This window comes from Dipodomys spectabilis, unplaced genomic scaffold (assembly GCF_019054845.1).
Source record: "Dipodomys spectabilis isolate Male_0828 unplaced genomic scaffold, ASM1905484v1 ptg000039l, whole genome shotgun sequence".
Classification (NCBI taxonomy): Eukaryota; Metazoa; Chordata; class Mammalia; order Rodentia; family Heteromyidae; genus Dipodomys; species Dipodomys spectabilis.
The window spans coordinates 8,656,348-8,676,874 of NW_024870716.1; the positions used below are offsets into that span (position 1 = coordinate 8,656,348).

Consider the following 20,527-nt stretch of genomic DNA (forward strand, 5'->3'; position numbering starts at 1 on the left):
TGCGTCTTGTCTCTGAACCTGCGTGGCTTTACCTCCACACACAGAACTGCCCCCCTTGCTAGAGGAACAGGACTATGCCTAGTTTGCTGGGCATCTGCCAGATGACAAGCACATGGACTATTGTTGAAAACTATGAGAAAAAAAATTAAAAATCTATTTCCTTTCTCTCCTGAACATGCTAAATTGGCTGTTTGCTTTTAGTTCATATTATTTATCCATTGCTTTCATCTTTTTTAAAAAACTCTTCACTCCCAGTCACCACTTAGAGTATCGAGAAATAATGCTTTTCTTGGAAAGGAAATGCACTGCCATTTTAAGCCACATACATAAATAAAATACTCCACTTTATGTAAAAAATAAATTGCCAACTGGGATAATCTCATGAACTTATCTTCATGACATGCTAAGTGTAAACAGAATAATATTTACTCATAATTGTTGATTCTGGAGAACGTTGAAATATTTGAAGGCTTACATATACACTAACAATCCTGAGGGAGCATTTTTTTTTATCAAATGGAAACTCCTAGTCAAAATAATGAAGCTACATGGTAGATAGCAAAGCTGCTTCTTTGTGAATCTACACTACTAGCAAGACAACAGAGTAAAACTTGAGTCTTTGGCTTTATTCACTTTCCTTCCTGCCAGTGCATTGGTCTGATAGGTCTGCAACTTTCCAATAAGGGGAACTTCTGGTCAGTTCTTTCTCTTTTCTGAGTAACATTTTAATCTACATGCTATATTTTTATATTCCAGATGTAATAAGAATATATCCTTTGGTGTGTCAGGTAGGGCTTGACCTCAGGGCAGGGGTGCTGTCCATTACCTTTTTTGCTCAAGGCTGGTGCTCTTCCAATTGCTCAATTGCCAGCTGCACTTCCAGCTTTTTTCTACTTTATTGGAGATAGAAGTCTCATGGACTTTGCTGTCCAGCCTGGTTTTGGATCTCAGCCTCTTGAATAGGTAGGATTGCAGGTGTGAGCTGCTGGCACCTACCTAACAACACATCTTAATGATCTTTTTCTCTTCAAATAGCAATGCCTTTTCCCCCTCCTTTTTTATTGTTTCCCAAGATCTCAAGTTTTGATGCTTTCTTTCTAAAAAATAAAAGATCTGCTTTGAATGTCCTCTGACAATGGTTACTGCCAACTTACCATTTTCTATATAGCATGTGTGGCTAAATAGATCAAAGTTTCTGAATTGAGGTATTGAAATTCAATTAAACATGGTCTTTGATTCCTTGATTTGTATATACCAAATATTTGTCTTAACCTAGAATTTAATATAGCTCTCTATTAGGATTTACTTCTTTCAAAAAAAAATGCTAAGACATCTCTTCACTGTTGAAATTCCTCGTAGCAGATCTGTTACAGACATTCTTTTTCATTTTCCTTCCGTGGAAGAATAAATAGGCATGATAGTCCAAGACTGATTGGCTGTGCTGTGGGCTAGCCTACCCACATTGCTCTGTGACTTGGCCAGAGGTCTTACAGGAAATCCTCTCTTCACTTACAATTTGGTATTTGCAGTCTTCCCTTGAGAGTGGATGGCATTGGGAATCTAGGTTATAAGAGTGTCCTAATTCATCTTTAATTATAGAAGTTTAGATTGGTAGATTGTTTTACTTCTAATTATGTCACTCTTCCAAAATTGGGAAAGATTAAAAAAATGATATTTTGTAGAGCCAAACTAGGTTTGCTTGTTATACGTTTTGTAGTTTTAATCTAAAATGTTTTCCCATCTGCACTTGTTTTTCTGTGTAATCATCATGATCAACCAGCCTTTCTCTGTCCATTGTGGCTGAAGATTCCATTTCCAAGCCAGGTGCTGGTGGCTCACACCTGTAATCCCAGTGCTCAGGAGGCTGGATCAGAACATAATGATTCAAAGCCAGCCCTGGCAGCCTTAAGCAAAAGAAATACAAGCAAGATCATGGGGCCCTAACTTCAAGCTCCAGCACTAGCAAGAAAAGATTCCCTATTTACTATACTCGTGCCTCTCTGTCCCTAGAACACAGATTTCCTTTTCCTTTTTTTAAATGGGGTAGAATTCTGACATTTTCTAAGAGCTAGCCTATCCACATTCATCACCCTAACACGAAAACATTCCTAATTCATTATCCTGATCCTACCTTGTTCTGTTTTTAGTAGCCACTTCCCTTTCCTAATTAGTAATTGTTTAAAATCATGACAGCATGCTATTCTAACATCCAAACTTCTAATGGGCATATGACATACATCTTCTCTTTTTCATTCTAATTTACCTGTATGCTTCTCTCTTCTCACAGCTTCTCACACTTCAGAGTAGATTTTTTTTTTTTTGGGGGGGGGGTCCGGTCGTGGGGCCTGAACTCTGGGCCTGGGCGCTGTCCCTCAGCTCTTCAGCTCAAGGCTAGCGCTCTACCACTGGAGCCACAGCACCACTTCCAGCTTTTTCTGCTTATGTGGTGCTGAGGAATCAAACCCAGGGCCTCATGCTTGCAAGGCAAGCACTCTACCACTGAGCCACCTTCCCAGGCCCTGTGCGTTTTTTGTTGTTGTTGTTTGTTTTGGGTTTGTTTGTTTTTTTAATCAGTTGTGGGGCCTTACCTCTGGGCCTGGGCACTGTCCCTCAGCTCTTCGGCTCAAAGCTAGCGCTCTACCACTTGAGCCACAACGCCACTTCTGGCTTTTTTCTGTGTATGTGGTGCTGAGGAACCCAGGGCCTCATGCATGTGAGGCAGGCACGCTACCACTGAGCCACCTTCCCAGCTACTGTGCTGTTTTATCAGCAAGATTGAGAAAATTTAATCAGTTCTTTAACATTTATGCTTGCTTAGCGTAAAGACTGACTTTGAAATGTGCTTTTACTTAAGTTCTGTTACCCACAGTACACCAAAATCTGACAGATGGCTTTCCACTCCACAAGTAATGTCATTCTCTAGAAGTACCTTCTCCCCCTTCCTCCTGTACTAGTTACTGGAAACCCAGGACAAACCACGGGTTCCGCCCTCAAGAAGACAACAATATAACAAATCTCTTTCTCAAATAACTCTTCATCAACTCTACTATACCTGCTCCTGACTGGGGCTAACTTACTTACAGAATCATAAACGTTATCAAAACAGGAGCTGCAGAATCATCTTATTTCACTTCATAAGGAACCACCAAATCAGAGGAGTTAAATGACTATCCAGAAGATACACTTAGAAGACTCAGTTCACAAGATCTCCCTTCTCCAGCCATTTGTCACATGAGTCTTTTCTTTGCCCCATTTCATATACAGGAGCCTGTGGACTGAGGGCCAAAAATTATGCGGGATTTCATTGTAGTTAGTTGTTCTTCTCCATCAGAGAAGTAAGCTCTTACATTTCAACTGGGAATTACATTATAAAGGAAAGGCTATCTTAGCAACATGTACAGAAAACAGACGAGCCACACCCTTACATACCTCATCCATCCATAGTTACTGCATTGACACAGAAAACAGCCAGGCAATTCATCTTCATGGCTGTGCTGCACTGACTGTATAATCTTACAGCAACACTTACCTGATCTCACAGAGCTTGTCTCCTACTGGAAGGAAACAAAAAAACAAGTAGGGAAGTTCATAGTGTTTATCAGTTTACAGTAAGTGCTGTGAGGGGAAAAAGAATATAGTAAAAGAGTAAAGGTGGAGATGGCTCCCAGGTTTTTGAATGACTGGAAGGACAGCATGGCCGTGTGCCCCAGTTAGGTCTTATTTCAGCAATGTCATGATTGTTCTCGGTTCTAAAAATCAAGACAGACATTCTTGGCCAAGTGCCTCTGGTCTTAGTAGATAAGATAGACTTGTATGCATATAATCAAAATGCTGTTTGGCTACTATGCTATAACACTTCTAAGAAAGCACACAGGAAAAAAGCAATCCCCCCTCGTCAGGGAAGTGAGGCAAGGCCTCAAAACAGAACTTATCTCTGGTGTTGTATTTGAGTTATGAAATACAAATTACATTACATTTACATGGTTACATGGCTAACCCAGTTGGCAGTAGTGTTTTGGTCTCCTTTCATACCCTGGTTGTAAATAATGGACAATGGGGGTTATCAAAATCATGTCTCTCTGTACATATATATTCACATATTTTTTTCCTCTTGCAGGAGCCTTTTTCCTCTATGCTGGGTTTGCAGCTGTGGGACTTCTTTTTATCTATGGCTGTCTTCCTGAAACCAAAGGGAAAAAATTAGAGGAAATTGAATCTCTCTTTGACAACAGGCTATGTACATGTGGCGCGTCAGACTCGGATGAGGGAAGATACATCGAATACATTCGGGTGAAGGGAAGTAACTATCATCTTTCTGACAATGATGCTTCTGATGTGGAGTAATTTTCAGCTGCTGATAGATTTAGATATTTAGACAAATGTAGGGAGAAGAACAGCAATTGGCGACCTCACTGCCCTGCTCTAACCTGGTTCTTTCCACAGTCTCATGATGAATGACTTCATATTCTAGAATACTTGATAGAAGGAAGAGTCAAAGTACAATCATGATAATGAAATGTAAAAATACTTATAGAGATTTTAAACTAACAATTCGTAAGCAAATGTGTATAATTCCTTCCTGAGATAGTCTATACAGAATACTGTACCCAGTGACTCCAGTGGTACCCTTTATTCCTAAGACTATATATAATTATTAGTGGTAATAACAGTCAGTGACAATCTAGGCAGATAACATATGTATATTTATAACAGATTGTATGGGATGGTCCAAGGATGTTTTATGTCCAAAACATGACTGATTGGCCCTAAATTTTCCTAAAGGTTAGTGACTTCTCTGTTATCACCTATTAGAAAGTAATTCCATTTAAGCTTTCATCAACAAATTCCAAAATGTCCTACCAGGGCACAGCTGTCCTTCTTGCCTTTAGGTTCTATATTTTTGTTTTTCTCTCTCTCCAGCTTAGATACTGAGAATTTGTCAGAGCCTGACTCCTCATAGGATCTCTGAACATTATCAAAAGCAGGTATTTTAGGAGTTATTTTCATACTTTTTTGCATCATATATTTACAGATATGCTAGCACGTTTTGATAAGAATATTTTATTGTCAGAGCAAGAAAGAGAAGATTTTTATAGATCACTCCTTCATTAGTCACTTAGGAATGCGATTGTAACTAAAAAATAGCACCAGATCTTTAACTGCATTTCAGTGTCTGTTTTGTTCATGCCAAACTCAGCACATCGGCTCGTCCTCTCCTGTGCCTTCATTGGTGTTATGTAGATGACTGCTGGCAGATTATTCTTTTCTTTCGTTTAATCAAATAATTTCTCCAACAAAAGAGAGGGAAGAAACCAGTGCCAGAAATAGTTCTGCAGTTGTTGATGTTTAGTTAAAACCATGCCACTTATTTTTCTTGGGTTTTATTAGCTCTTCCTAAGAACAGTCTCACTTTTCCGGCCTTGACATTTTTGTAACTCTAGAAACAAAACTAGCTTTTATTTTACATACCTTTTCTCGTTTTCTCTGACATTTGCCAAAAGTCCAAGATATATAAATTTTTCTTTTTGCTCATGGTTGGTTTTGTCCTTCTCCTAAAATATGATTGTTCTAATATAGCACATATGTAGAAAATGTTTTTTCCAACAATGTCTTTTCAAAATGCTTATTGATTTCTATGTACATCATGAAATTCATAATTATTGTCCTACTAAGGACTGCATAGTAGTTATTAAATTCACAAAATCATTTGGTAATTCCAATAAAAATATGAATGAATTTTATGTGGCACAGAGGACTGTATCAGTTTGATGTGTTTTAATATGTCTCTAAACATATATAAGTAAGTAATGTACAATCAGTAGTTGGTAAATGCAAAGTGTTTTTGCTGCTCTCCAAGATGCTCTGTTCTTCTAACGTCTCATTTTTTCTGAAGTCTCACTTATGCCTATCACAATTTTAAGGCTGAGAATTTAGTCAAGCAAGTTTCACCAGAATACTTAACTAGTCACTTTTGTGCCCTAAATATCCTTCAACCAAAAAAAAAATTTTCTGTTTGGTCACTCATTTTTTAAATGTAGTATTTTAGAGGTTTCCCTTGAATTAGGTGCTTTGACAATTGATTTCTAAAGGGATATTAGTATTTTTGCCAGAAAAGCAGATGTGATTTAACAGAGTAAATTAGCTCTTATCCCATGAGAAATTTCTTACCTGTAATATTTTATACAGGTAAAGTGAAAATGAGCTATTATGTGATATAATCAGAATATTGTGGATAAAAAATATATTTGAGAGCAATGAAGAGCTCTAAAATTTTATTTTTCTGATTTGTTCAAATAATTGCCTCAATTCCTCTTTTTATCCTAGCCTTAACATTCTTATCCTCAGCTGTGCTGTTACTGCACAGCAACTTTATTAAAGGAGCAACTGGACTATTTCTTAAAACAGAACATGGCCTGCTCTCCCTGACATAAGGAAATGATGTTTGCCAGTTTCTATCCATCAATTTGCATCACAGGGAAAACTACCCTCAGATCTCCAGCCCTAGCCCCACATCCTCTCCTCCGTTAATTCCATAGTGTTGATAATATTCCACATCTCTGCAGTACAAGACAGGCACTGCATAAGAATTACAACTTTTGAAAATAAGTAACTACTTGAAAAGGAACCTTCTATAGCATTAGGCTATTTTTTTTAGATTTAAACATTTATAGCACATTAAAGGTTAACCATTTGTTTTTTAATATAGTGCACCTTCTGAGTGTTACTGGCTACCATTTTGAACTTGAAAATCCCCACTTTCAAAATATCAAACATATTTTAAAGATAATTTCGACATGGATGATGTGATGTGACATTCAAACAGACACAGATTTTATGCATCAAACTTCCAACAGAAATTACAGGCTACTTTTGAAGTCATTGTACAGTCAGTAAGGGTGCATTATGTTTTGGAAAATGGAATGGAGAAGGTCACAATGGTACTTAGGACAGGCTACATGGCTAACTCCAGAATTAAGAGAAAAAGCACTTTATTCTATGTATAAATTCATATGCTTGAATGTGATGTCAAAAAGGTTGTTTACATGGAAGAAAAATATTAATACCCAGTCTAATATTGATTGTTACACCTAACTTAGTCATTAGCAAAAATATTTTAATATGAAAGACCTAAAGATAATGTTTCAAGTTTTGTTACCAGCTATATACAGTTAGTCCCTGACAACAAACAAATGTTATAAGAATATCAGTAAAGTTTTTTTCATTATTTAATTTTACCATTGAGCCAGATTTTAATACATAGGCTAAAAATATTTTTTGTTCTTCACTCTAAAATGAGAAGTCAGAGCAAAGAATTGATAAACTGTTATTGTAAATTGAGTATCTAGTACACACACACCCTAAGGGAAAAAAAATCAGGCAAAATTTGTTGGCACCTTGTCCTTTGCTATTTAAATAGCAAAGTAAAACTGAAATAATAATTCATAAATCCTGAGGGTAGAAATGCTACCCATGTTATCTTTAAAAGCCTCACATTATGCTAACAGATTCACTAATAGTGATGCAATAGGGAATTTGGCAGGTTGTGATTTAATTACAGTAGCACAAAAAGAATAACAGTAAACTGTTTTATTATAATCAGATTTTTAAATTACTTTCCAAGTTACTTCAAATTATAGTAAGGTCCTAACAACTAGCTTTTATGATAAGTTTTCAACTGCCAAATTCAGACCTTTTCACTAAGTTAGGAATAAAAGAATGAGATGACATAGCCAGACCAGAGGCAGAGAACTCATACCACGTACATAACGTACAAGCTCTATTAAGTTCTCTATTTGAGCAATGAATTATGGTTTGTGTGTAGTTGCTGCCTAAAAAAAACACTTATGTCCTTTGGATTAATTTTAGTATCCTTCATTCTGTCACATCCATCAATATCCTTATTCTCATGAAAGAGGATATTAGGTTAATCTGATGGAGTGCTTGAGACTGCAACAGTGTTAAATTGTTGGTACATTTCAGTTCTCCTAGGTGAGCAATATTGCTGCTATTTTCTGAAGACAGCAATCATTTTAAAATGCTAAACAGCTAGTTGTTACCAAGTCTTTCTTGCATTATCTCTTCAGAGAAGGAAATTTTTTGTGTGCCAATAATCATCCTCTAAGAGGTGGGTTTTTTTTTTAAGAATGTTGATTTTGGAATACATGAAAGTATTTTATCATAATTTACTTGTGAGTATACAAAAATGTAATTCCTCTAAATCTTTATATGTATAAAAGAGTCTATTGTACTTCAAGATTTTAAATATTTGTAAGTAATGTTCACATTTTATTTTAGGTAAGTTAATGTGTTTGACTTTGTTATGTCAACCTAAGAAAAAGAAATGGACCATTCAGATAACCAGCACATAAATTTAAAAAAACTCTAAAGTTTTACAATTTTAGTAAATTTGATATCATTCCATCTCATTTAAAGGTTAGGAAAGATCAGATTTAATTCTAGCCAAAGTAAAATTTATGTTTGTTATCTCAAGTGTTTCCTAGCTGCTTTTGTAACATCTTACTTGATGTTATACGTGTCTTTTTTTCTTTGTAATAAATGTTCAAATTCCTACCTAAAAATTCTGATACATATCTAAGTTAAATAAAAGTTTTATGCTTTTAAAATGTGTTTTAAACTGTATATTAATTTCTGAGTGCATGTTAAATAAGTGTTTAACACTTCTCCTATCTTGGCAGTTCAATATATTTATTCCTACATGTGACATATGGAATATCTCTTAAAAATCATGAGTATGTATCATATACTTAAAGTCATCCTGACCTATTCTGTATCAAAATATTGTATATTTTATGGAGACAGTGTTTTAAGTTATTTTATTGAAGTTCAATCTTAAAATCATTTTTTAAAAAATGTGTCAGTGCCAGAACTGTATATGAAAATAATCAAATAAAAGTTAAAGTTCATTCATTGCTCATGTATTTCCTTGCACTTTATTTTCTCTCTAAGCCTCTTCTTTGGAATTCACATCTTGGTTACATACTGGCGGTATCTTCAATCTAACTCTAATACAGTAATGTAGTCCTATTCATTTTAATGTTCACTTATTTTGATCATGGATAATTACTTTCAAACACTCTTTTCAGTTGTTTTTTAAGTGGAAACATGGTGCCTGTTGATAATTCTTTTGTTAATGAACATACATGCTTGATATAGAGTCCCTAGACTTGTCTCCAAATTATCTGTCATCCTGAGCCCACCATAAAACTAGTCCAAAGGGATGTTCAGATGACAGCACTCCTATGATCACTGGAAAGCTTGCATGAACCTTACCATCAGCAAACATCCTACCGTCACCATGTCTCTTACATAGCCCACAGCTTCCACACAATGATCCACTCACCGGAGTAATGAACATGCCATCAGTGAGTAGTACATGCCATCAGTGGTCAGAAAAATCCTTGCTTATCGTCCAGTTCTTAACCTCTGCCATCCTTTCCTGCTCCTAAGATTTCAATGCAAAACAGTTTAGTGACCACACACTGAAAACTGGTACAAAAGTTTTGTTTGCAGTGACTACTCCAACATTCTTCTTCTGTAGTCCTCATTTAGTATCTCATAACACCTAGGCATCAAGTAATTCTTGAATTATAAATTACAGCCACATCCAGAACAATCAGGTACCTGGGCTCCAGAACAAATTCTGGGAACCCTGGCTTTTGAAATGTGATACAAACATGAGGCAATAATACAGAATAATATTGCTATAGTCATATTATCTATCAGTGGTTTTACTGTTATTGAACATTATTACAGAGGTCAGACCAAACTCAAAATTCAATCCCAGCTTTTGTACTTACTGTTTGATCTTGAAACCAGTTTCAAACTCCAGGAATTGTATAGGTCAGGTCCAGCCACCCAGTCTTATATGCCAAATGAAGAGACATGGCAGAGAAAAGGGGTAGACAGCACTTCAGTTCCATCTTCAGACATGAGCTATAGATTTGAATGGACAAAAATAAACTGGGAGCCGTGAGTAAAAGTATGCATAAACAGCCCCGGTTACAAGTACAGCATGGTTAATCATATTTCAGGTTCTCTCCATGACAGAGAAGTTATTGCTGACATCACTTGAGGAGAGCAATCTGGTTTCCATGAAACAATTCCTCTTGCTCCAAGGTATAGTCTCATCATTATAGGTAGCTGTTCTCGTTTGGAGGGGAGCTGCAAGGTTTTATGTACTGTACCTCTAGTTTTAGTCTCTTGTCATAAAAATGTTAGTGGTCAGCTCTGTCCTTCCTGGGTTCTGAGATAACTGCAAGAGAATGGTTTAGAACAACAACAGATCACAAAATAGAGGCTGGCAAACTTTCCTCCTGCTATTCACTTGTAAGTCCAATTAAGTAGTCAGTGCTTTGCAGAAAAAGTAACCATTAAATACCTGTTAGGATCTGAATTACCCTTTCTCACTCTCTGTGTAAAATGGAGAAGATGGCACTCTATCTACTAAACATAAAGCAGGAGCACCAAGGGCTGGGTAACTGGCAGCAGCAGCATCCCTGTGCTCTCCCCAATGCCACTGAGGTCAGAATGTTCAAAACACAAGCAATCTGTCCCTTCCTGTGAACAAATGCTACCAATAGGAGAAACAGACAGGCCTGACATGTCCACTCTGCTGACTAGAATGGCCTGAGCTGGTCTGGCTGACTAGCCTGATGTTGCTTTCTTTCACCTGAAAGGTACCACCTTCCCATTCTCTCCAGATTCACAGGATTTAAAGCATAATTTCTATTTATTTGACCTCATAGTCAACAAATAAGAATAGGTTTAGAAAATCTGTCAGTAACCTATCACTTAGAGCCCTTTCATTATTAGGGAAAGGAATTTTTGAAATCCTCACCAAATAAAAAACAGTAACATTAACCTTATTGTGCTGAAATAAAACTCTTACGATTATAAATGCTATGAATCTCACTGTTATAACTTTTGTGTGCTTTTCTACTGCACTTAGAAAAACTAATTTCAGATGACCAGTACACAGGGTGAGTTAGTATTTCATATAAGGAGAATCTGGGGCATGCCTTATTTTAGCAAACTGATACTAAATTCTCCAAATACTCTTAACAACAGGTCTGGTCCTCAGACTAGCATCACTGATCAAGTCCGCTTGTTACAAAAGGCAATCTTGTAGCTCTACCTGGACTAACACACAATCTCCAGGGATAGAGCCCAGAAATGTTTTTCTATGAGCTCCTGCTGAGTGTGTGTGTGTGTGTGTGTTTGTGTGTGTGTGTGTGTGTGTGTGTGTGTGTGTGTGTGTACTTATGTCTACTTAACTTATAACTTCTTTATGTGCCATAATGTCCTACTGCATTCTACCAGTTGTAACTCAGCATAAATCCTATTCCAATCCTCAGTGACACACTTTTGCCTACTGGTTTTGTATATAGCTATTCCATTATGGCGTCGTGCTTTGCTTTCAGTACAAAACTATTCACATACAAAATTCTCTTCTATCCAAAAATGGTTCTTTTGTGTATTTTGTCCCTACTTTGTACCTTTTAAAAAAAAACAAACAAACTATAACACTATATTTGCAACAGAATAAAGCAAAGATTATCTATTCCCATATAACTGAAGAAAAGTTATTTAATGGGCTTTCTGGTTTTGTGCCAGTACTGGGGCTTCAACTCAGGGCCACACACGCTCACTCATTTTTTTCACTCAAGGATAACACTCTACCACTTGAGTCACAGCTCCTCTTCTAGCTTCTTGGTGGTTAAATAGAGATAATAGTCTCACAGACTTTTCTGCCCAGACTAGTGGCTGGCTTTGTACCATGATCCTCAGGTCTCCACCCGGAGTAGTTAGGATTACAGCCTAAGCTACCAGCACCCCGTGCTTAGTTCTTCTTAGTTCTTAGTTCTTCTTTTAAGGATGTCTTTACATATTTCCCCCCCTTTGGTCTTAGATGAGTCTAAGAGTTAGAAAAATGTTACTGCTCAGAATTGCAAAAAAAAAAACACCTCCAAATGACTTTGAACAGCAAAACTATCTTAGTCCAAGCAAGAAGGTAAAGAGGAAAAAGAATTCACAAAAGCCCAAATCTTTACACATGAATCCTGTAGTTGCAGTTTAGGATACAACTGGCTGATGTTCCCAAATGCAGGAGCCAGGAGGAATACCTAAACTGTTGTAGGAATTTAGACAGATAACATTCCCAGTTAAGAGAATAAAACTAAAAGGGTGATCCCCCTACCCCATTAATGATTCAAGTAGGAGTCAAGTAGGCTTACCAGAATCAGGAGAATACAACACTGGCTTCCAGTATCAAGATGTAGGTCCAGAAACATGCTTTTCTCACTAAAGAAAGACATCAAGGACTGACAGAGGTTTATTAATGGAAATCAAAGTGTACCCTCCAAATGGAAAGGGGGCAGGCTCATAGGAGCACTGCACTGGGGGTCCCAAGACCTCAGGCATTTACTGGAATCTGGACATGGGGACATTTGGTCTTGGAAATTAAAAACTGCCATAAACTCCTCCATGTCAAGTGGGGGAGTTCTGACCTTGGATGGTCAGACTGCAGCTGGTATTTTTGTGGGCTGTGGGTCAGCAAGACCCTGCTGTGTGTCATGAGTCATTTTATCAATAGCAGCAGGTCTGAACATGACTCCTCATCACTGCCCTAGCCATCAGGTTTCCTAACTGCCTGCCTATACCACACCCTAACAAGCATATCTACAGCCGGGTGCCGGTGGCTCACACCTGTAATCCTAGCTTCTCAGGAGGCTGAGAGCTGAGGATCGCAGTTCAAAGCCGGCCCAGGCAGGAAAAGTCTGAGAGACTCTTATCTCCAATAAACCACCAAAAAACTGGAAGTGGTGCTGTGGCTCAAGTGGTACAGCACTCGCCTTGAGATGAAGATCTGAGGGACAGATAAGAGATAAGAGTCTTACAGATTTTCCTGCCCGGGCTGGCTTTGAGCCATGATCCTCAGATCTCAGCCTCCTGAGTAGCAAGGTTTACAGGTGTGAGGCAGTGGCACCTGGCCCTGTTTCCATATTTTTAAATGATGACCAGGCTGCTTGAAGTTGGCTGAAATGCATGCATGGCCCCAGGAAAGGCATATGTCCACACCGATTACACAACCCAGTAAATATAATGAAAATTTGGAGAAATAAGAATAACCATTTCATGGAGGAAACAACACATATGCTCCCCACCAGTCTCACTCCTTCTATCACGCCCTTAACCCCACTCCCTACGCCTAAATTTTAAATGGCTTCACTATTCTATTTTCACACATACAAACAACTTCTACCACAGACCATATTCATCCTAATTCACCCTCTTTGTTACCCCTCCCGACAGAGCCCAAGCTAAGCTCAGTGGTAACATGATCTCTTTATTTGGGGAAGTAAAAGAAGAGAAAAAAAATCATCTAAAAATGCCAAAGAAATTGTATTCTAAACAGATAAAATTGTTTGGGCTTCAAATCTCACATTCTTCCTACTTTTTTATTCTTTCCTGTTTTTTTCTCTACTGCAAAGACAGAGCTCTCTGATTCTGACATGCCCAGATGATAGGGGATTCCAAGATGTGGCTGAACAAAACCTTACCATAGCACTTACAAAGACTGTAAAAACCCACTGAAGTTTTACAACGCATTTAGTGGGAATAGATACCCTCTCCCTATTGCTTTGATCCTGTAAGGAAAGCAAGATCATGGATGTACATGGATGTATATATATTTGTGTAGAGAAGAAAAGTATGTGTGTATGTATGTATGTATGTATGTATGTATATATGTATGTATATGTATGGCTATATATTTTCTAAATCCTAATTCCTAGTCTGCCATAGAAATTTACCCCTTGAATATATTGGCTTGCTAAAAAATTTCCAAAAACATTTATACCATGCAAATGATATTAAGGGCTTGGTAATTAAAATGTTCTTTCCTACACACACACTTCGATAGCTTAACTTTGCTAATCCCCTCAACTCCAAAGCACTAGAAAGATTGTGATTAACCGTATTAGTAACCAGTTATTGTTCTGTAACAAACCACCTCCTCAAATGCAGAGATTTAAATCAACAAACACTTGACTCTTATTCTAGCTGCTCCGGAGGCTAAGATCTGCAAGACTGGGATTCAAAGCCAGCAGAAAAGAAGGGCTAGAGGCATGTTTCAAGTGATAGAGCACCATCTGAGCAAGCAAGCAAAGAAAGATCAAGTCCCTATACCTCAAAAAAATGTGGAAAACATATTAATATTTTCTTCATCTTATGAATTTTTTTGATGGGACTGTGGCTTAAACTGAGTCTGAGTGTCCCTTAACCTTTTATACTCTAATTCTGGCTTTTTGAGAGTTAACTGAAGAAGCTAACATTCTTTTCTGCCAGGGCTGGCTTTGAACCGTGATCCTCAAATATCAGCTTCCTGAGGAGCTAGGATTACAGGAGCCACCTATGCCTGACTTCGGCATTTTTAAAAAATATATTCAGATTATGTGCTCAAGAATACAGTACACGGGGCTGGGAATGTGGCTCAGTGGTAGAGCGCTTGCCTTGCATGCTTGAGGCCCTGGGTTCGATTCCTAAGCACCACATAAGAAAAAAGCCAGAAGTGGCGCTGTGGCTCAAGTAATAGAGTGCTAGCCTTGGGCTGAAATGCTGAGGGACAGCGCCCAGGCCCAGAGTTCAGGTCCCACGACCGCACCCAAAAAAAAAAAGAAAAGAATACAGTACACATGGCATGACAATTATCTCTCATTTGCAGTAGCTGCCTGTCTCCTTGGTAATTACCTGTCTGGAAATGCTCTACAGAACTGGCTGTAAACATGAAATTCACTACATTGAGGAAAGAATAAATACAACCTTGGAACTATAAATAGAACACATAAATCAGAGGGATCTGCAATAGCATGCCTGCCACAACCCATAGTTGATTGTGAACAATTCTCAAATCTACTATGTGTCAATGACATTTGAAAGTACACAGTAAATCTGCTTGTGAAATTCACAAAAGACTCCCAGATTAAGTTATATACTAAAATAGGTACTGAACAAAGAAATCATTACTCAGAGTCACTAGAAAATGGTTTAAGACATGCCATGTGGAAAGTCACTTTGTACGAAGTCAGGTATTTCCGAGTAAAAGCAGCCTTCGGAGCAAACAACCCATAACCTCGTCTCAACTGCAACAAGGAATTCCTCTTTACCAGTCAAAGAAAAGCTACAACTGACCACTATCAAACATAACGAATTGTCATTATATCTAAATTATGCTAGGGAAAAAAAGGTATGTTTGTACTCATCCTTTCCAAATGTTCCAAACTGCTTTTGGAGGACTAGCTTGTTAATGTGTTTTTATGTGTTTATTTCTAACAAGTATCAATAAAAATTGTTAAAATGAGTATCATTCACAAACATGTCCAATGATTTTAAAAGCTGAGGAACAAATGGCCACTGGCAGGTAAGAAATTTGTTTTTCTTTTTTTACTAGCACTTGAATTCAGGGCCTCGGGCTTGCTGGGTTTGCTTACTTGGCTGCTTCTCTGCCACTAGAATCATGCCTCCAATCCTGCTTTTACTTAGTTAACTGGAGATAGAGTCTCATAGACTTTTCTGGTCAGGCTGGCTTTGAACAGTGATCCTTGAGATCTCAGCCTCCTGAGTTGTTAAGATTACAGATGTGAGTCACTGCATCTTGCTAAAGTTAACTCTCACACCAATGGGAAAATACATTCTTAAAATTAACAAGAAACCCGTGGCTCACACCTGTAATCTGGATATTCAGGAGGCTGAGATCTGAGGTTTGGGTTCAAAGCCAGCAGGCAGAAAAGGCCATGAGACTCTCCAGTAAACCACTCAGAAAACCGAAAGGGGTGCTGTGGCTCAGGTGCTGAGGCCCAGAGTTCAAGCCCCATGACCGACCCAAATAACAAAACAAAACAAGATTTTACCTCCAGAGAATAAAAACATTTGCTGGTATATGCTTAGAGTGTTAAATTGGTAAAACTGGGACATCTAACATCAGAAGAGAATTGTCACAGGTCTTTTGTAATCTTTATTACAGATCCCAACTTTTTCAACCATGAATAAAACTTGTTGACTCCTAATATATTAGATTTAATAAATTTTCCATCAAGACGTTGCTTTCTATGTTACTGAAACAGGTTTGGTTAGTTCACACTGTTTGGGAGGAAGGGGAATAGGGTCTTGTTATGCAGCCCAGGCTGGCCTTGAACTCCCTATGTATCCAGGAGTATATCCTGCCTTACCTTCCCTGTAGTGGGATTACAGTGTACCCCACAAGAGCTGGCTATATGTATGTTTTATGAAGCCAAGACCTTCTGTATCCCCTGGAGCAGAGTTTAGTATTTAATAAACATTAAGTAATCATTTGGTGATTGACCTTAACTATGAGAGAGACAGAAGGAATATGTGTATAGATATACTTTTTATCTTTTATGCTTTTAATCTTCACAACAGAGTATGAAGGTATTATCCTCATTTTACAAAAAAAAGGAACTTGAAGTTAAATTCCTGAGGTGCTTTTCCCAAGGTAGTATAATAAACAGGTTCAAATCACAGGTCTGATTCCAGAACCCAAGTTTCTAATACTTAATCTTGATTTTTTTATTGACCTGGGTATTATCCATTGATGTCACCCTAAATATGGATTAAATTGCTATTCAACCATCATTTCTCTAGCATTTCTGACTTTCTTGTGTGTGATCTGTGTCTTGCTGCATTCTTCCCTGTGGCTCAGGTTTGAGGGTTCATGAAAAAGAAACTTTTATTAAAAATGTGATTTTGCATGTAAAATTGTACACAGGGGATGCAAGTGTGATTGATCATACCTGTAACCCAAGCCCTAAGAAGACTGAGGAAGGATTTCAAGTTCAAAGCCAGTTCAGGTGCTATGTAATGAGACCCTGTCTCATAAACAAACAAAAAAGTTCAAGCCCCACGACCAACCAAAAAAAAAACTTTTGCAATTTCAAACAATGCCCTAAAAGCATTAATGCATTTTTACCTTAAAGAGAAAAATAGTTTTCTTTGAACTAATAAAGCAACAACAAAAATGTTATCCAAATAAAACAGAAGATGTATTTTCTTTACAAGTTAATTCATGTAGGACTCAATGACAAAGCATTTGCCTAGCATGCATGAGACCCTGAGTTTGATCCCCAGCACTGCAAAGAGAGAAATAAAGAGGGAGTGAGGAAGAAGAGAGAAATGGAAAGAAATAGATTGCAGTTGTTCAGAACTTTGTAAAATAATAAAATGGAGTACAATATTAAAAAGGAATAGCTAACAAAATGCTTACAATGAGGACATAAAATATTTAGGCATTATTTTCTACCTTCAAATTTTGAATGAGAACATTTTTTTCACCAATATGCAACTGAATTAAGTTTTAAAATAAATGCCATAAGGAAGAAAGCAACTAAGTATATTTTAATTCACAAATAACAGCTTATCAGTTCAACATCACAAATAGTAAACAGGAGAATGATGCTGTACTTAAAAGCATTATTTCCTAAAAACTTGAAGATATATTAAAGCCATTAAAATGCCTACATAAAAATTAAATACATAAACAACATTAAAACATTTTCAAAAGAACCACAAATATACCTTTGCAACTTAATCTTAGCACCATTTTCTCATTACTCATTCTGTTAATGAAATTCTGGACATTCACTACTGCCTTCCTCCAAAATCAAGTGAAATGAAATGCTCCACCCTGGGCTGAATTCAGAACATTACTTACTCAAGGCTCTCCTGCCCTCCAGTGGTATCTTCCTTAATATTTTCACTGCAACATTCGCTACTGTCAAGAGGAGACACACTGCTTCTACACACACATTCTGAAAGTATGCTGCACTGTACTGCAGCATCTATCTTTCTTCCCAGAGTGGGTTTTCTCTCTGTTTGCACCCCAGCATCACACCTTGGAACCTGAACAATGCAGTTATTATTGGAGGGGGTCTGCTCTATGTATGTGGAATTGCACTGAGACTGTGGACATTCATCTGTATTATTTTTCAGTGATACTTCGTGAGAACACGCATTCTGTGTGTGAACTTCAGCATTATCTTTAACAATCTGACCACCCATATATTTTCCCATCCTTTCTGGGTAAAAACTTTTAACTGTTTCTGCAGTCTTCGGGGATATCTTATTTGAATCTTCAATTTGCTGCGATAGTTGACCTTCATCTTCAGATAGCTAAAAGCAATTAAATAATTTAATTACTGTGTAATTTTTTATATCATTCATCAGTTCACGATATAGGATACATATAGGATACATATACAGGATACAAATACACATCAAATAATCTTCAAATATCTCCTAGCAGGTTACAGATTTTAAAATACCAATAAAAAGCCAGGCAGCAAGGTGACTCAAATACATACTCCTACTTGAGAGGTGGAAATAGGGGAATCATAGATCAAAACTAGTCTGAGCAAAAAGAAGTTCATAAACTTCATGTCGACCAATGGCTGGGTGTGGTGGTACATAATCCCAGGAAGGCAGCATGGTTGAGCATGCGCGCACATGCTCAAGGAAGAAGACTGCACTGCAGGCATCATCATATAGGTGAATATACAGCTACAAGCTGAGGGAAACATTGCAAAGAGCAACTGGGAGATATTTTGAGATCATAACTAGGTTTAGACCTGGTTTAGACCTGGGAGCCAGGGAAGGCTTTTTGAATAATGACATATTTACAATGATACCTTAAAAAGTTAAACAAAAATAAGGATGAGGAAGCAAACTGTATCAAGCCTACTGAAGAAAAGAGACTGATAAACTGAAGAAAGAAATGTCAGAATGTGGAGAGCAAACGAATACTAGATGCTAGCCAGGAGCCACATTACACAGGACCAGCAGCCACTACAAGGAATTCAGATATAAAGCCTAACCCATTGAATAGTTGGAAATATGTACAGGAATGTCACAACTCAATTTATGTTCACAAAAAGTCAGGGTTTTTTTATCTGAATAATAAACGGGACTAAGAGTGAAAACAGACCTCTTAGGAAACAAAAACAATAGTTCAAGAACACAATGGGGTAAGTCAAAGGTTGAGAGGACCAGATACATCTATGATTTACTCTGGAGGTAGAGTATAAGTGGTTAAAGTGATGGAATGAATGTGGTTGAGGAAATGAGATAAGACAAAAGAAGAAATACTAACTCTTCTGATATGACCACTTGGTAACTATCTACTGATATATCAGAAAAACTGACCTGGGGAGAAAGGCAAGGGGTGTTTAGTGTAAGGTATCAAAAGATGAAGATTTTGTGAACTCTAATAATATATGTTTCATTAAGAAACTGAATATCTAGACGGGCGCCGGTGGCTCACGTCTGTAATCCTAGCGGCTCAGGAGGCTGAGGTCTGAGAATTGCAGTTCAAAGCCAGCCCTGGCAGGAAAGTCCATGAGACTCTTATCTCCAGTAAACCACTAGAAAACCAGAAGTGGCGCTGTGTCTCAAGTGGTAGAGCACTCGCCTTGAGCTGAAGAGCCCAAGCCCAGAGTTCAAGCCCTACGACCGACAAAAGAAGAAAAAGAAGAAAAAAGAAATTGAACATCTAGGATTGGGGCTAAAGTCATAAAGTTGGGAATATATACTGAGACAGTATGTAAAATTATTGGAGTAGATAACATCATTAAAGCTTTAAAGCACAGATTAACAGAAGAGGGTTCTGCATAAACCCTAGACATTACAACATTGTTATAAGAAGAAGGTAGAGGAAATGATGGCAAAGGCATAAACTAGCATTTATGGGGATAGGAAAGAAACCAAGATTGTTGTGTTTATGATCACAGACCATAAAACATGTTTGTAGTGCTGGAATTGAACCCACGACTTCACACACTCTCACACTCTACCATTGAACTATTAATCCCACAAAAATATTTTAACGAAATCAAATAATAACCCAGGTGTAGTAGTAAGCATCTGTAATTATAACTATCTGGGGCCAGAGACAGAATAATCGTAGTTTGAGGTCAGCCCTGGGCAAAAGTGAGAGTACAGCTGAAAAACCAAGTAAAGGCACAAGGATGGGAGCATGGAGTGTGGCCCAGGTAGTAAACTGGTTGTGTATAAAAAAAGAGTTAGGCTCTGAATCCAATTCTCAGTACTGAAAAATTAAGGAAGGAAGAAAAGGAGGGAGGGAAAAGAGGGGGAAATAGAAGGAAGAAGGGACTTCTACACAAATTAACAGTCTTTATGATATAAACACTGAAAAGTATCCACTAAACTGGGCAACACAGAAGTCTTGGGTGTCCAGCCTGGCACCAGTGGCTTGTGCTTGTAATCCTACCTACTCAGAAGCCTGAAATTTGAGGGTTACAGTTCAAAGTCAACCCAGGCAGAAAAGCCTGTGCAACTCTTATTTCCAATTAACCAGCAAAAAGCCACAAGTGGAGCCCTGGTTTAAGTGGCAGAATACCAGCTGTGAGAAAAAATGACAAGCAATAGCATGAAGCCTTGAGTTCAAACCCCAGTACTGGTACACATGCACACAAGCACA

At 37.7% G+C, this 20,527-nt stretch overlaps 2 protein-coding genes across 2 annotated transcripts in view; one reads left to right on the plus strand and one right to left on the minus strand.

Moving 5' to 3' along the window:
* Positions 1 to 8,935, plus strand: part of Slc2a13 (solute carrier family 2 member 13) — a 343,464-nt gene extending 334,529 nt beyond the window's left edge. Inside the window, exon 10 of the mRNA XM_042677720.1 lies at positions 4,118 to 8,935. Coding sequence (XP_042533654.1) covers positions 4,118 to 4,344 — 227 coding nt within the window. The 3' untranslated portion in view covers positions 4,345 to 8,935. The remainder of the gene's footprint in view (positions 1 to 4,117) is intronic.
* Positions 8,936 to 17,742: 8,807 nt separating this feature from the next.
* CUNH12orf40 (chromosome unknown C12orf40 homolog) overlaps positions 17,743 to 20,527 on the minus strand; it is a 57,326-nt gene continuing 54,541 nt past the window's right edge. Inside the window, exon 13 of the mRNA XM_042677505.1 lies at positions 17,743 to 18,204. Coding sequence (XP_042533439.1) covers positions 17,743 to 18,204 — 462 coding nt within the window. The remainder of the gene's footprint in view (positions 18,205 to 20,527) is intronic.